Source organism: Mytilus edulis, chromosome 8, assembly GCF_963676685.1.
Source record: "Mytilus edulis chromosome 8, xbMytEdul2.2, whole genome shotgun sequence".
NCBI lineage: Eukaryota > Metazoa > Mollusca > Bivalvia > Mytilida > Mytilidae > Mytilus > Mytilus edulis.
This window is the reverse complement of record NC_092351.1, coordinates 86,102,713-86,121,208: the sequence shown is the minus strand read 5'-3', so window position 1 is coordinate 86,121,208 and position 18,496 is coordinate 86,102,713. Positions and strand designations below refer to the sequence as shown.

The 18,496-nt window shown below is 29.0% G+C and overlaps 1 protein-coding gene across 1 annotated transcript in view; it reads right to left on the bottom strand.

Annotated features, from left to right (window-relative positions):
* Positions 1-18,496, bottom strand: part of LOC139484474 (cyclic GMP-AMP synthase-like receptor 2) — a 27,487-nt gene extending 8,991 nt beyond the window's left edge. Inside the window, exon 1 of the mRNA XM_071268207.1 lies at positions 17,724-18,496. Within this exon, the coding sequence (XP_071124308.1) occupies positions 17,724-18,496 (773 nt within the window). The remainder of the gene's footprint in view (positions 1-17,723) is intronic.

The window sequence follows — 18,496 nt, the reverse complement described above, 5'->3', positions numbered from 1 at the left end:
TTATAAAATTGCGATTTTTATCCAACGCAATTATAGGTTTGAACGTAGTTTTCAATTTAGACTCGTTTATATATAATATATATATATATAAGTCGTCTAAATATCAGCCCAACAAAGTTAGACCAGTAAATTTGCTTTCGCAAATGTTTTGTTCTTCCTTCGTCAGGATTAGAACTCATGGCACTGATATATCGTGCCGTCAAATCACCTCGCACTATGTCCGATGCGAAAGACCACTCAACCACCTAGGCTTTACTATGGTACATTGTTTTAAAATATGTGAAACATATAACCTGATATAGTATTCAAAAATATGTTACCTGAGATAGCTTTGATTTAAAGAAATACACCAGTCAAGGACAATTATGTGATGAATACTATTATGTATTTACACTATATGTTGACATTAATGGTATGATGTGTAAAATAGACGATAAACAACTATACATGTCAACATCAATAATATTCATACATATGATAAAGTCTTTAACATATGTAAAAAAACAAATAAAAAAACCCCGATAAAATTGAAAACGTACCTGAAACGAAATATTTGAGCTCATTTAAACGATATATATATTAAACTTTAAACTATTAATTAAATTTTGAACTGATATAAGGTATGAAAAAAGTTACCTTATTTTTTTTCTTCTTTGAAACAGGTTTCTAAATAAAAATAAATAAATTGATTGTTTTTTAAAGAATTGCACCAATATATCAAAGAATCATAGAATAAGTGTCAAATGAAATCCATAAAAACAATCAAAGTATACACATGGTCATATAAAAAATAATTTGATTAAAAATATATCTGAAACACGGCAAAACCATAAAAGTGCGACAATATTCTGTATACTAAACTTGGATAAACTATTAACTATGTAAAATGAAACATATATATATATATAAAACAATCAAAAGAATGACTTAAATATCAAACTGTAATTTATAACATAAAAAATTGTCTATAAACCCATCAAGCGCAAGACTAAAAAAAATATCATTTTCATAAACACCATCTATTTTAATTGATATACCCGACCATGTAGTAACTAAAGGTGTGACATATCACATATCACAAAATTGATTTATGTAAAAACACGACACATACCACATTTCCTGTAAAAGAAAAAAACAGCAAAAACTTCCTTTCAGAACTGTCTCGAATATCTGGAATAAAAGTGGGGAATGGTAAAAAAAAAGATTTATGTATTGATAGTTAAGTTCTATCTTTACATATTAAATAAAGGCAACAGTAGTATACCGCTGTTCAAAACTCATAAATCCATGGACAAAAAAAAAATCGGGGTAATAAACTAAAACCGAGGGAAACACATTAAATATAAGAGGAGAACAACAACACAACACCGAAACGCAACACACACAGAAACGGACCAAGCAATAGACAAAATGTTGTTTATATTAACAACACTTAGTATGTTAAGGTATATATCATATGAAAAATAAGCTATATTAAAAGATCATATATTAAGAAAATAATTGACATACATAAGTGTTTGATTATATAGATGAGAACGTTTACAACTTAATGATTTTATATGCATTGGTAAAGCTAGATTTTTAACATGCATTTTGAAACATTAAGGAACTCTTAAAAAGAAGCAATAAGATTGATAAAAAGAACTTCACATACAAAATTTACACAAACAAAATTTTCCAATCTATAGTATTGTATTTATGTACGCTTTTTTTAATCTGTTTCTGATTAAAATATTGTTGACACTAAAATTTGACGAGTTTGGTCTAATAACTGTGTTTTTTTTGTCTTTGAGACCTTCTCAGTACTTCCATATTATTGACATATGGTATTGATTGATTCTGAAGGGAGTATTTGTTTATTCTGAGCAAGTGCTGGAGCAACGGGATGGTCCTGACCAGCCTATGGTTTATCATCTTGTTGTGCAGCAGGGTTTTCTTGGTGGTTAAGTAAACTTTGAAGTCTTTGTACAAATGTTCTTATAATTTCTATGATACCTTCAACAATCATCACCACAGCTAAGATATATTCTGTAAAAATAGTATTATCTACTTATTATTACATCTCTTGTTTCATCTATTGATATTCCATCATCAATTGATGTATAATCCTCATTTTACTTCTATCCAGTTGAAATTGTTCCATTTGAAATTCTTCAATAGGAACTCCTTGTCTTTTGATATTTGATTATGAATAATGTTGAAGTGCTCAAAATAATTATCAAAACTGAAAAATAAAAACAATGTCCAAATATCATGGCACGCATATTTCAATTATTTTTTTTTCTGCCACAAGATATGATATGAATAGTTTTATTTTGAAGGCACAATATAACATAACTCAAAATGCTATAGCAAAAACCACTGAAAAGGAATAAAAAAAAGATAGTTATTTTGAACCTACCTTTCTTCTCAGTGTTTTATTGTGTAATTATATTTTCCTTTTCTGTGATATTTTTTTCTTTAATTGTATTTCTTTTGTTTAAGTTGTATTTCTTTTTTATGAATATGTTTTTTTCTTTAACCGTATTTCTCATGTTTAAGTTGGATCTATTTTTTATAAATATGTTTTTTTTTAATTGTATTTCTTTTTGTTTAAGTTTGTATTTATTTTTTGTCAATGTGTTTTTTTTTTTTTTTTTTTTTTTTTTTTTTAATTGTATTTCTTTTGTTTAAGTTTGAATTTATTTTTTGTGAATGTGTGTTTTTTTTTAGGCTAAATTTATCATAACATGTCAACAATTCTATTGAATACCTACTTCTTTTTTTATTAATAAATTTTATGAACATTTACTTAAATATGTATCCTACCAAGCGAACCCCATAAAATTAAAAAAGTAACTAAATAAACTCATGATATATTGCAAGAATGAAATTTTGTATTTGCGTAAAACACACGTTTCGTCTTAAAGAAAAAATCACTTTTGACGCTCGAAGAAACAAAGTCGAGCATTATAGTCCATACCAAACGACAGAAATACAGTGTTTTGTGGTCATTTGTACACGAAATAAATGGATTTTATGTAGATTTTTTAAAACAAATGTATGTCAAATTGTTTAAAGGACAAACAAAATATGAAATATAGAACCCCATCTTGAGCCTGATATTACACACCATTTCAGTTCATGGTTTTTTTGAAGACCTTGCTTTACTTCTTACATCAAAAGAATGTAAAATGTCTGTAAACCTCTTAGTTCATGTTTAACGAGATCAATAAACTATTGTTATGCCAAATATAATTATCTACATGTATTGTAATTATTTCTATCTTTTCGATTAATGACTGCATGAATTTTATTATATATATATATATAAATATATATGAGACCGTTTGTTGTGTTTCAATACAAACTATGATTGGTTTAAATGCCAATTATGTATTGTTTACATGTCAATATTTGGATAATGCAGTACTGTTTTCTTATAATTTTTTTTGCTGGTATATACATGTAGACTTTGAAGGGGTTCTTTCAAAACAAATACACATAAAAAAGTTGATAAACAAAAATGAAACTTGGGAGAAGTTTTCGGGGATAAAATTTTCGTTCTCTTATATTCAAAAAATAAAATTCTCTAAATATTCATATTTTATGCAAAACAAACCCATTTTCAATAATCTCAATTTCTAGTAATCAGAATGATATTTTTTACATTCTGAATATTCAAGAAGGTGCTATATGTATATATAAATGTATATGTATTAAAACTGTAACACAATTAAAATATTGTCCATACAATTCTGTTATTACGGCCCTCTTTATTGGAATAAGTTCCATATCTATATGTTTTTAGGGTAAAAACCAATGATACAAACAAAAATAGTTCATATCAGAAAAGAAAGCAATACAATGAATAATAATTATATATTTATAAATGTATATGTTGAAATAAAGAATTACTAACAAAATAGATAATAAGTTAACGGAAAAGAAATTTGAGAAATTTTAGGTGATTTAACCCATAAAGAAGTCAACCAATTTATTGTTAAAGTATTTTGTAATGGGGGTTTATTCTCTAAAATATTCCTTTTCATGTAAGAATTCTTTAAACTTACTGATTTTAAGAAGATACTAATATATATATATATATATATATATTTATTTTTTTAGAAATGTTTTTTGTTGCAATACAAGAATCGATAGTAGTTTGTATACGTTTTATGTAGATTGAAGGTGTACGAATATTCTGGTAGCTGCCTTGTCAAATCAAACATATATAGCTACAGGAAACTTTCAAAAATTCAAAAAGGTGCATACGGACAGTTAACACAAAGTCAGTATTGAAAATATCATAAACTGTACAATACCGTCAAAATAGACAAGATGAAGGCATCTCACTAAAGTTCATTTAATGGAATAATTCCCCGAATTAAAAAATATGTAGCTACTATTAGAACAGACCAATTGATCCTTCTAGGAAATCAAATACCGTCATATATAAGACCTTAGGATTTGTTAGACATTATCGGTCCATTTTGTTTTTGTTTAAAAGTTTTCTTTCTTTCTAAATCTAATCTGCTAAAGCCTGATATTTTGTTTATAATGGTTACTGTTTACTTTTATCTTTTAGCTTGCCTGACCTCACAAGACACGTGAGATATTGCTATGACTTGGAAAATTTTGGAGTGAATAATAATGTTTTTCTTTAAGTATATACATAAATAGATAAAGATTATAACATTAAATGGAGTTAACTAATTTATGGTTGAAGTATTTTGTGATGAATTTTATTTCTCTGTAAAATATTATTCTTTCAATGTAAGAATCTTTAAAGGCTTTTCTTTCCTTCTAAACTTACTGATTTTAAGAAGATGTCTTATGATGTATGTATAAATGTTTTTAAATGTTTTTTTTGTTGAAATAAAAGAATCGATAGAAGTCTCTGTAGGTTTTATGTAGATTGAAAGTGGGTGAATATTCTTGGTACTGCCTTGTCGGCTGCCAAATCAAATACCGTAATACAATGTCATAGTACCATTAGGGCTTATACGAAGACATCAGTTTTCCATTATTTTTTTTATTAAAAGTTTTCTTTTTTTCTGAATTGAATCAGCCAAAACCTGATTTCTTTTTATAGCTGTTACTGTTTACTTTCACCTTTAAGCTTGCCAGACCATACTAGGTACGTGAGCTTTTGCTATAAGTTATTGTTTGCTGAAATGGTCATAAACTTTTTAAAATCGTCACTTCGAAATCCACTTGAAAGCTCCAATTTCCACTAACGTTTGCATAAAGATCCTTAGACTATCTGAAGGATAATGTGTTTGGTTGTTCCTTTCTATGGAAATATATAATAACTTAACCTTTTATTTTGCTCATATCTTAAATAATATGATATAATGTACCAAGTCAGGAATACGGCAATATTAATTTAATAGTTCGTTTCTTTGTATGTTGCATTGTCGTTTGTATTTTGTTTCACTTCCGCGTTCTGTTGTTTATTTGTTTTACTCTTATAGTTGATGCGTCCTCGATTTAAGTTTGTAGTTCGGATTGCGTTTTCTCTCCATCAATTTAGGATTTTTTTTACAACGGTATACTACTGTTGCCTTAATTTAAAAGATTTCCAATTTGTAGAAGGTATATTGGCATTCGAAGCTAAACATATTTTACAGATATCTACAATATTACATAATAAATACAATTTTCACTAAAAAATCCGTAATTTCAAAGTTCACTGGTACAATATTGCAATCAAAAGAATGCATATTGTTTTTTTTAAATAATAAAGATAACAATTTTTATATCTGTTCAACCTTGAAAAAAGAAAAGAATATTTTTGATACATAAGTTTTAAAATGTTCTAAACATAAGCTGCCATTGATTGATTACATATTCAATGTAACAATTAAAAAAAAAAACGAGTGGAAAAAGAATCATTTGATGTATGAGATATAAAGTTATTCCAAAGTCAATTAACCTATATGAATCTACGCCTAAAAAAAAAGAGTTTATCAAATAATGGAAGAGTTTGTATAAAACTGAAATTATTTTTTACAGATAAAATTTATGACATATTATGTTGAAAATAAACCTTAAGCATATATTAATGTACTTTCAAAAAGAAAAAAAGTACAAAAAGCATACTAAATAAGTATAAAATGATCTTAAGCCTTAAACACTAGAAATTACTGTGGGTCAATTAAAGCGATAGCACATATTTAGTTATGGAAATTCATTCAGATGGCAGAGAAGTAGAAATTAGTTATTTCTTTTTGCTCATATCTATGCTAAGATGTTTTAAAAAGAAGCCTGAATGGAAAGAACGCTTGTTTTATGCTGTTCTTCCAGACAATATGGTTTGAGGCAAAGTTTTTCACTTTCAATAAGTTACTTGATAAAAGGTTATCCCAAGTAAATTTCAGTAATATTTGAACCGCTCGTTATCCTTCAGAAGTAAACTGTGAAATAATTCATGCAAAACATTCATTCCGCAGTTTTATTTAAATAGATTTTGTTATTTGTTATAAAAGGTAGCAAGATTATAATTTAGTACGCCAGGCGCGCGTTTCGTCTACATAAGACTCACCAGTCATGCTCAGATCAAAATAGTTATAAAGCCAAAAAAGTACAAAGTTGAAGAGCATTGAGGGTTGTTAAATTTTTATGAAGGACTTCATCTTTGTAAGTTCATTTTGCACATCACATTTAAATTGCTTGACACAAACCAGGATCAGGACCATAACTACGTTTTGTTCAATGTAAATCTACTTTTTTCTGAATTCATAGTGTACACATGATTAATACAACGTGACGTAATCCTAGCCATATGAATATCAGAACATTAAAACAGTTCAGATAGAAAGTCAGCATTCTAGTTTTGGAAACAAAACTAGAAGTGGGCAATTTTCGAAGCTGTATTTTGGCTATATAATTCTAAAATTATAAACATTTCTTCAATTCTCTATGCAAAAGTGGAAATTCATTATGTATATTTTAACTCTTTTTAGGGGGAGGGGGTGACAAACTGATACCGGTAGTTGCCAAAAAAAAAAAAAACCCGCAGTTTTATATTTACTGAATGCATCTCTAAGGCTTAAGAGAACACAATAATTCTGGTAGAAAATGCAGTGAATTTCTGTATAATGCGAAATAAATTAAAATAAAAACTTGTTTCTTTAATCGCAAATACAGACAGGAAAAACAATTATTCTTAAACTCAATGTTGTATTTAATTTATCATAATTTTCAAGGGAAACTATTTGTTCACTTCCCTTATAAATAAAATAAACTTATTCTTTTCAGAAATTAATAATCAAACAATGTATCTCCTTCCCCTTTTTAGACTGCTCTGGGTTTTTTTTTCAATAGCCTAATAAGTCAATAAAAGTGTGTGTAGTGACTCGTTTTATGATATACACTTTAAAAGAATATCTACCAGATCAAACTCAAAACATGGACAATTGGATGTGATAAAGAAAATTTTATTCAGGTTGACGCACAGCTCACTAAACTAATATCGAACCATTTATCCAAATGAATAGGATTACGTTTTTAAGGTATACACAAATATATAACAAAAATTGGTAATGTGTAAGAAAATATGGAATTAAGAAATCAGTGGATTAAATACATTACTCTCACTATAAAAAAAAACCAAAGACATTAATCAAAGCTCGCCTGCTGAATGAGGTAGATTGGAGAAGAAACAAATAAGCCTACATCTGGAATTACAGCTTTACAAAGGAATATATTTATAGCATTCTTACTTGGACATTGTTGCATTGCCTGGTGTAAAAATGCATTCGATTTTATGATTAATAATAGGCTCAAGTAAAAAAGTTGGCTTTACACGTATGAATGTATGCTGAATTAATATAACAATTCCACAACTTGTGGCATATTCGAAAATATTTTAAACAAAACTAAATTTATTACTGCATAAAAAATGTTAAAGGAACATATGCAGGTCTTCAAAGCTCAATCAAGATGTTATATGTTTTCAATATATAAAGGACGATGTGATTTGAGTGCCAATGAGACAACTCTCCATCTGTTTTTCAACCACAAAGACTTCCAACTGGAACATATCATATTTGCATGTGAATTATTCTTTTCCCGCCTTCAACTTAATCATATTCGTTTTGTTTTATTTATTGTCAATATATATATCGGCATATCATTTACAATAGTTTCAACAATCGAAAAAAAACAGGTTAGATACTCACAGCAAATTGACAATAAAAGATATGTATAAAAAAAATGTAAAATCGGTTAAATGTCAAATTTTGTATGCCACTTCGAAATGCTAATTGAAAGTACAATATAGTAAAAAATCTCATCATAGATACCAGAATTGAAATTCATATTTGCAAAAGTTTTGTCAAAGCAAGTGTGTCCCTTTACACACTTCACATTAGGGTAAACATTGTATGGACAATTAAATCTCTGTCTTGAATAAAGTACAGCATTCCACAGGAATTTCTGTAGTATGAATCATTGATATTAAATTTTTTTGGGGGGATGGGGAGGGGGAGGATGAGCCCGATGCAAAGATAAACATTTGTTTAAATTGAGCTTCAAACTTAATTATTGTACAGATTTGAATCATTTGTTTAAATTGAGCTTCAAACTGAATTATTGTACAGATTTGAATCATTTGTTTAAATTGAGCTTCAAACTGAATTATTGTACAGATTTGAATCATTTGTATAAAATTGAGCCTTAAACTGAATTATTATATTCAGTATTGATTAAGTAAAATTGAAATTAATTTAGACCTGTATATGTTCCTTTAACAACTTTTATGCAGTAATGCATCCTCCCCCTCCCCATCCCCCCAATAAAATTTAATATCAATGATTCATACTACAGAAATTCCTGTGGAATGCTGTACTTTATTCAAGGCAGAGATTTAATTGTCCATACAATGTTTACCCTAATGTGAAGTGTGTAAAGGGACACACTTGCTTTGACAAAACTTTTGCAAATATGAATTTCAATTCTGGTATCTATGATGAGATTTTTTACTATATTGTACTTTCAATTAGCATTTCGAAGTGGCATACAAAATTTGACATTTAACCGATTTTACATTTTTTTTATACATATCTTTTATTGTCAATTTGCTGTGAGTATCTAACCTGTTTTTTTTCGATTGTTGAAACTATTGTAAATGATATGCCGATATATATATTGACAATAAATAAAACAAAACGAATATGATTAAGTTGAAGGCGGGAAAAGAATAATTCACATGCAAATATGATATGTTCCAGTTGGAAGTCTTTGTGGTTGAAAAACAGATGGAGAGTTGTCTCATTGGCACTCAAATCACATCGTCCTTTATATATTGAAAACATATAACATCTTGATTGAGCTTTGAAGACCTGCATATGTTCCTTTAACATTTTTTATGCAGTAATAAATTTAGTTTTGTTTAAAATATTTTCGAATATGCCACAAGTTGTGGAATTGTTATATTAATTCAGCATACATAGGGTTGAGATCTCATAAACATGTTTAACCCCGCCGCAATTTTGCGCCTGTCCCAAGTCAGGAGCCTCTGGCCTTTGTTAGTCTTGTATGATTTTAAATTTTAGTTTCTTGTGTATAATTCGGAGTTTAGTATGACGTCCATTATCACTGTACTATTATGCATATTTTAGGGGCCAGCTGAAGGACACCTACGGGTGCGGGAATTCTCGCTACATTGAAGACCCATTGGTTGCCTTCGGCTGTTGTTTGCTCTATGGTCGGGTGGTTGTCGCTTTGACATATTCACCATTTCCTTTCTCAATTTTATTCATACGTGTAAAGCCAACTTTTTTACTTGAGCCTATTATTAATCATAAAATCGAATGCATTTTTACACCAGGCAATGCAACAATGTCCAAGTAAGAATGCTATAAATATATTCCTTTGTAAAGCTGTAATTCCAGATGTAGGCTTATTTGTTTCTTCTCCAATCTACCTCATTCAGCAGGCGAGCTTTGATTAATGTCTTTGGTTTTTTTTTTATAGTGAGAGTAATGTATTTAATCCACTGATTTCTTAATTCCATATTTTCTTACACATTACCAATTTTTGTTATATATTTGTGTATACCTTAAAAACGTAATCCTATTCATTTGGATAAATGGTTCGATATTAGTTTAGTGAGCTGTGCGTCAACCTGAATAAAATTTTCTTTATCACATCCAATTGTCCATGTTTTGAGTTTGATCTGGTAGATATTCTTTTAAAGTGTATATCATAAAACGAGTCACTACACACACTTTTATTGACTTATTAGGCTATTGAAAAAAAAAACCCAGAGCAGTCTAAAAAGGGGAAGGAGATACATTGTTTGATTATTAATTTCTGAAAAGAATAAGTTTATTTTATTTATAAGGGAAGTGAACAAATAGTTTCCCTTGAAAATTATGATAAATTAAATACAACATTGAGTTTAAGAATAATTGTTTTTCCTGTCTGTATTTGCGATTAAAGAAACAAGTTTTTATTTTAATTTATTTCGCATTATACAGAAATTCACTGCATTTTCTACCAGAATTATTGTGTTCTCTTAAGCCTTAGAGATGCATTCAGTAAATATAAAACTGCGGGTTTTTTTTTTTTGGCAACTACCGGTATCAGTTTGTCACCCCCTCCCCCTAAAAAGAGTTAAAATATACATAATGAATTTCCACTTTTGCATAGAGAATTGAAGAAATGTTTATAATTTTAGAATTATATAGCCAAAATAAAGCTTCGAAAATTGCCCACTTCTAGTTTTGTTTCCAAAACTAGAATGCTGACTTTCTATCTGAACTGTTTTAATGTTCTGATATTCATATGGCTAGGATTACGTCACGTTGTATTAATCATGTGTACACTATGAATTCAGAAAAAAGTAGATTTACATTGAACAAAACGTAGTTATGGTCCTGATCCTGGTTTGTGTCAAGCAATTTAAATGTGATGTGCAAAATGAACTTACAAAGATGAAGTCCTTCATAAAAATTTAACAACCCTCAATGCTCTTCAACTTTGTACTTTTTTGGCTTTATAACTATTTTGATCTGAGCATGACTGGTGAGTCTTATGTAGACGAAACGCGCGCCTGGCGTACTAAATTATAATCTTGCTACCTTTTATAACAAATAACAAAATCTATTTAAATAAAACTGCGGAATGAATGTTTTGCATGAATTATTTCACAGTTTACTTCTGAAGGATAACGAGCGGTTCAAATATTACTGAAATTTACTTGGGATAACCTTTTATCAAGTAACTTATTGAAAGTGAAAAACTTTGCCTCAAACCATATTGTCTGGAAGAACAGCATAAAACAAGCGTTCTTTCCATTCAGGCTTCTTTTTAAAACATCTTAGCATAGATATGAGCAAAAAGAAATAACTAATTTCTACTTCTCTGCCATCTGCATGAATTTCCATAACTAAATATGTGCTATCGCTTTAATTGACCCACAGTAATTTCTAGTGTTTAAGGCTTAAGATCATTTTATACTTATTTAGTATGCTTTTTGTACTTTTTTTCTTTTTGAAAGTACATTAATATATGTTTAAGGTTTATTTTCAACATAATATGTCATAAATTTTATCTGTAAAAAATAATTTCAGTTTTATACAAACTCTTCCATTATTTGATAAATGAACATGAACTAAGAGGTTTACAGACATTTTACATTCTTTTGATGTAAGAAGTAAAGCAAGGTCTTCAAAAAAACCATGAACTGAAATGGTGTGTAATATCAGGCTCAAGATGGGGTTCTATATTTCATATTTTGTTTGTCCTTTAAACAATTTGACATACATTTGTTTTAAAAAATCTACATAAAATCCATTTATTTCGTGTACAAATGACCACAAAACACTGTATTTCTGTCGTTTGGTATGGACTATAATGCTCGACTTTGTTTCTTCGAGCGTCAAAAGTGATTTTTTCTTTAAGACGAAACGTGTGTTTTACGCAAATACAAAATTTCATTCTTGCAATATATCATGAGTTTATTTAGTTACTTTTTTAATTTTATGGGGTTCGCTTGGTAGGATACATATTTAAGTAAATGTTCATAAAATTTATTAATAAAAAAAGAAGTAGGTATTCAATAGAATTGTTGACATGTTATGATAAATTTAGCCTAAAAAAAAACACACATTCACAAAAAATAAATTCAAACTTAAACAAAAGAAATACAATTAAAAAAAAAAAAAAAAAAAAAAAACACATTGACAAAAAATAAATACAAACTTAAACAAAAAGAAATACAATTAAAAAAAAACATATTTATAAAAAATAGATCCAACTTAAACATGAGAAATACGGTTAAAGAAAAAAACATATTCATAAAAAAGAAATACAGCTTAAACAAAAGAAATACAATTAAAGAAAAAAATATCACAGAAAAGGAAAATATAATTACACAATAAAACACTGAGAAGAAAGGTAGGTTCAAAATAACTATCTTTTTTTTATTCCTTTTCAGTGGTTTTTGCTATAGCATTTTGAGTTATGTTATATTGTGCCTTCAAAATAAAACTATTCATATCATATCTTGTGGCAGAAAAAAAAATAATTGAAATATGCGTGCCATGATATTTGGACATTGTTTTTATTTTTCAGTTTTGATAATTATTTTGAGCACTTCAACATTATTCATAATCAAATATCAAAAGACAAGGAGTTCCTATTGAAGAATTTCAAATGGAACAATTTCAACTGGATAGAAGTAAAATGAGGATTATACATCAATTGATGATGGAATATCAATAGATGAAACAAGAGATGTAATAATAAGTAGATAATACTATTTTTACAGAATATATCTTAGCTGTGGTGATGATTGTTGAAGGTATCATAGAAATTATAAGAACATTTGTACAAAGACTTCAAAGTTTACTTAACCACCAAGAAAACCCTGCTGCACAACAAGATGATAAACCATAGGCTGGTCAGGACCATCCCGTTGCTCCAGCACTTGCTCAGAATAAACAAATACTCCCTTCAGAATCAATCAATACCATATGTCAATAATATGGAAGTACTGAGAAGGTCTCAAAGACAAAAAAAACACAGTTATTAGACCAAACTCGTCAAATTTTAGTGTCAACAATATTTTAATCAGAAACAGATTAAAAAAAGCGTACATAAATACAATACTATAGATTGGAAAATTTTGTTTGTGTAAATTTTGTATGTGAAGTTCTTTTTATCAATCTTATTGCTTCTTTTTAAGAGTTCCTTAATGTTTCAAAATGCATGTTAAAAATCTAGCTTTACCAATGCATATAAAATCATTAAGTTGTAAACGTTCTCATCTATATAATCAAACACTTATGTATGTCAATTATTTTCTTAATATATGATCTTTTAATATAGCTTATTTTTCATATGATATATACCTTAACATACTAAGTGTTGTTAATATAAACAACATTTTGTCTATTGCTTGGTCCGTTTCTGTGTGTGTTGCGTTTCGGTGTTGTGTTGTTGTTCTCCTCTTATATTTAATGTGTTTCCCTCGGTTTTAGTTTATTACCCCGATTTTTTTTTGTCCATGGATTTATGAGTTTTGAACAGCGGTATACTACTGTTGCCTTTATTTAATATGTAAAGATAGAACTTAACTATCAATACATAAATCTTTTTTTTTACCATTCCCCACTTTTATTCCAGATATTCGAGACAGTTCTGAAAGGAAGTTTTTGCTGTTTTTTTCTTTTACAGGAAATGTGGTATGTGTCGTGTTTTTACATAAATCAATTTTGTGATATGTGATATGTCACACCTTTAGTTACTACATGGTCGGGTATATCAATTAAAATAGATGGTGTTTATGAAAATGATATTTTTTTTAGTCTTGCGCTTGATGGGTTTATAGACAATTTTTTATGTTATAAATTACAGTTTGATATTTAAGTCATTCTTTTGATTGTTTTATATATATATATATGTTTCATTTTACATAGTTAATAGTTTATCCAAGTTTAGTATACAGAATATTGTCGCACTTTTATGGTTTTGCCGTGTTTCAGATATATTTTTAATCAAATTATTTTTTATATGACCATGTGTATACTTTGATTGTTTTTATGGATTTCATTTGATACTTATTCTATGATTCTTTGATATATTGGTGCAATTCTTTAAAAAACAATCAATTTATTTATTTTTATTTAGAAACCTGTTTCAAAGAAGAAAAAAAATAAGGTAACTTTTTTCATACCTTATATCAGTTCAAAATTTAATTAATAGTTTAAAGTTTAATATATATATCGTTTAAATGAGCTCAAATATTTCGTTTCAGGTACGTTTTCAATTTTATCGGGGTTTTTTTATTTGTTTTTTTACATATGTTAAAGACTTTATCATATGTATGAATATTATTGATGTTGACATGTATAGTTGTTTATCGTCTATTTTACACATCATACCATTAATGTCAACATATAGTGTAAATACATAATAGTATTCATCACATAATTGTCCTTGACTGGTGTATTTCTTTAAATCAAAGCTATCTCAGGTAACATATTTTTGAATACTATATCAGGTTATATGTTTCACATATTTTAAAACAATGTACCATAGTAAAGCCTAGGTGGTTGAGTGGTCTTTCGCATCGGACATAGTGCGAGGTGATTTGACGGCACGATATATCAGTGCCATGAGTTCTAATCCTGACGAAGGAAGAACAAAACATTTGCGAAAGCAAATTTACTGGTCTAACTTTGTTGGGCTGATATTTAGACGACTTATATATATATATATTATATATAAACGAGTCTAAATTGAAAACTACGTTCAAACCTATAATTGCGTTGGATAAAAATCGCAATTTTATAATATGTATACATATAGTTTATTAAAGACATGATGTTAACTTAAAAATGATAAAGGCACTTGAAACATGCATGTTAGCTTTGAATAAATGTTAATGTGTTTTAATCATCGTATCTTTTTCCTAGCCATTTACTTGCTATCCAAACAACATATTACTGAATGAGGTATACCTATGTATACTGTATATTCATAAAATCAAAATACACACATTCTACACATTTCTAAGGTTACAACATTCTTGATGACATCATTCTGACAATTGCTGGAATGTCACTTATTTGAACTTTGATTGACCTCTTACTGTTTTACAACGTGTACCACAATTGCTGGAATGTCTGGAATGTGTTCCGGAACGTGTAGAAGAATACTACTCATATGTTTTTTTATAACTCAAATGATAGTTTTCATTATAAAACTTATGTACATATACTTTTTTCTTAAGAAAATTCTTTAATTTGTTCATATTTAGAAAAAATACTTAATTTTCATTGCTTCCTTCCAGGAATCCAGGAAGCATTCCCCGACATATTTTCCGTATGTAAAGTGACCTCAGTATGACCCATCTCGTGAAAATCCGGTGATCGCAATACGCATGGATGTCCTTAATATAAACTATTATCTGATTGAAGATGTTAAACATGTGCACAATATCCAAGCTTTTTGTTGATTGTTGACAAACAGGTGACAATCGTTAAACTTCGGCTTCAAAACACGAAATCTAATTACCTGTCATATTTTCACAATAACACTGACCGATTGAAAAAAAAATTGACGATAATACGAAATTAATGCGAAAAAATGATAAAATCGTGCACAGAAGACTAAGTTTATGATGTTTGTATGCATTGGTTCAAGAACTGGAATAACATTATTTCTCACCGGTCACTCGTTTCCTATGACTTTAACATCGATGCCTTTTGTACATTTTTGTTCACGCATCGTTGTCAATATTATGGAATTTGATGCGACTGTCATACAAGTGAGAGGTTTGGCTAGCTATAAAACCAGGTTCAATCCGCCATTTTCTACATAGGATATTTCCTGTACCACGTCAGGAATATGACAGTTGTTATCCATTCGTTTGATGTATTTGAGCTTTTGATTTTTCAATTTGATTAGGGTCTTTACGTTTTGAATTTTACTTGGCGTTCAGTTTTTTTTTCTTTATGTTCTCTTACCACATATATTCGACCTGTAATCAAGCTTTCTTTAAAAAAAAAAACAACCCGATTTACCAAAATTGTGGTAACATATTTTTAATTAAATCAATCAATTCAATTCAATATTACGTTTATCTCTATACATGCTATATTACTGTCCTCTGCACAATAACATTTCTCTCAAAGTGAGATTGTTCACTTTCGTGCTAGTGGTAACAAAAAATAAAGAAAAACACAAAATGAATCAAAATTAGTTGATTTTGCAAGCTTAGCCATTTAAAACAGGTTTTTTGTCATGCGAAAGAATGATGTATCCCATGAGTACCATAGATTACCTCTATGCTTTTAATTGGGTTCATGGTACCGAGCCTTGAGTGGTTTTGTTAATGCCTCAAAGACAAATGATTGTCTTTTTGTCAGTGTTTTTCTCATTGTTCTCATTTGTTTACGTCTTAAGTCTGAAATAATGTTTGTCCCCTTTGAACTTTTTAAAATAATGTTTGTAATTACATTTTGTTTAAATCTAATCTTATTTGTGTATTCTCCACTTTGTTTTATATATAACTACGTTTTAGATATGTAAATTACAAAGAAAAATACAAACCAACAAAAATGCAATACAATATTTTATTTCACAAAGCAAACAAAAAATCAAAACAACTAAGATATTTAGTAAAAATGTTTGTAAATTGACATACACATAAACAATTTCAATTCGCTAATGACAGAAACCGAAACGCTTTATTACAATCTTTATCAGGAAATAATTTGACAGCTTTCAGACATGCTTGTCTCGCTGATTTTTTGTCTCCCACTAACTGAAAAATTATACCTAAGATGTGAAGCGATTCAGCTTTTTGGGCGACATTAGATATGAACAATTCCTTGTCTATAGTAATTTGTAAATCTATCAGAGAATGCCGACATTGGATAACATTATTAAGATGATAATGACAAAGAAAACGAAGCGAGTGGATATATACTACTGGTGGTATACGATAATGCTTTGTGTTGTTTGCAATTTTAAATTCATCCGGTGTAAAATAAGAATTTTTGATAAGCCTTACTTCTTTCACTAGCAGCAGTTTAGTCAATTGAACTATACTCATCTGCTTAAACATATGTAAACTGATAAGTTCATAATGAATATCTGACAAATCAATTTCATGGTAAAGTTTTTTTGGTGAACATTTTCGAAGAGAATAATGCAAGATTTCAAGTGCTATTTTGTATTGTCTAGTCTTATAGAAGAAGGAAGCTGTCATCAACCACCCAGATACAGCATCGTGATGGGTACTTAGTAGACACGTGCTTATACATGCTTTGTACTGTTTATAGCTAGATTTATTAGTATATGTACTAACAAATGGAAGTGACTGGACATTATATCGACAAATATTTGACATATATAACGAATAAAGGTGTTTTATTTTTGAACTCTCAAAAGACAGTATCCTTTGTACCACTTTTATTAATGAAAAGGGGAGAGATATAATTAAAGCATCCGTCCCATACCCAAAGTAGGATACAATGAATTTGAGACTTTTATCATTGAACGCGTTTATTGACATCATTTCACTGTTTATTTGAAGTGCTGATTTGTTGATTTGATCTGAAAATAAGATGCATTGCCACCCATAACTATTTAGAGTGATCAGTTTTTGTAAGAGTGTTTCCTGTGCGTGTCCTCTAATCTTAATAGCAAATAAATTATTCTCGGGGATGAAATAATGGGGACAAACAGAATTTTCAACACAATATATAAGTCTCCTAAAATACCTCATAAAATTAGGTATCATGCAAGCTGGCTTCCATATCGTGTGAGGCATTTCCTCAGAAATCCAAAACAAAATTGTTTTCAAGAAGTATGAGCATAGTAATTCTTTACAGTCTAGGTCAGTATCTATCACATCTTTTAGAATAATTTTCATAAGAGCATAACACAGTAATTGTGAGTGTGTAAATGTATAGACAAGAAATTTTTCTCCAACGGAAAACGATATTCGCCATTCTAGATCTTCCTTAATAGATCCTTGAACACCTTTTGGTACAAATAGAACACCATGTTGTATAATGGATTGTTTAACATCGTATGCAGGCCATGAATTATTTGATCGTGTTATCCACTGTGCTGCTTGTGATATCCAATTTTTACTATGTAGACAACATGCAATATCAAGTAAACCCCACGTGTCGGATATACATGGTCCATGCACGATCGGTGTGTTTTTGGTCATTAATAGTTGTTTTACATAAACGTTAGAAAGGTAGTATTCACCACCAATTTCATCACAGAAATATAAAGTGCTTAGTGAATCACTATGTATAAGACGTAATTGGGTAAAACCTAGCGGTGCTTCGTCTGTTTCCATGATAAAATATGTTTTAACAGGATCGAAATGAACGTTTCTGTCCTCACTTACTTCAGTATCCTCAATTGTCGTCATAATATCTACGTCACTTCCCCGCATCTCTAGTCCTTCTCCAAAACTTCCACTTGTGAAGAATGAACTAGTTTCATTGCTAGATAAATTGTCTCTGACTGCATTCAT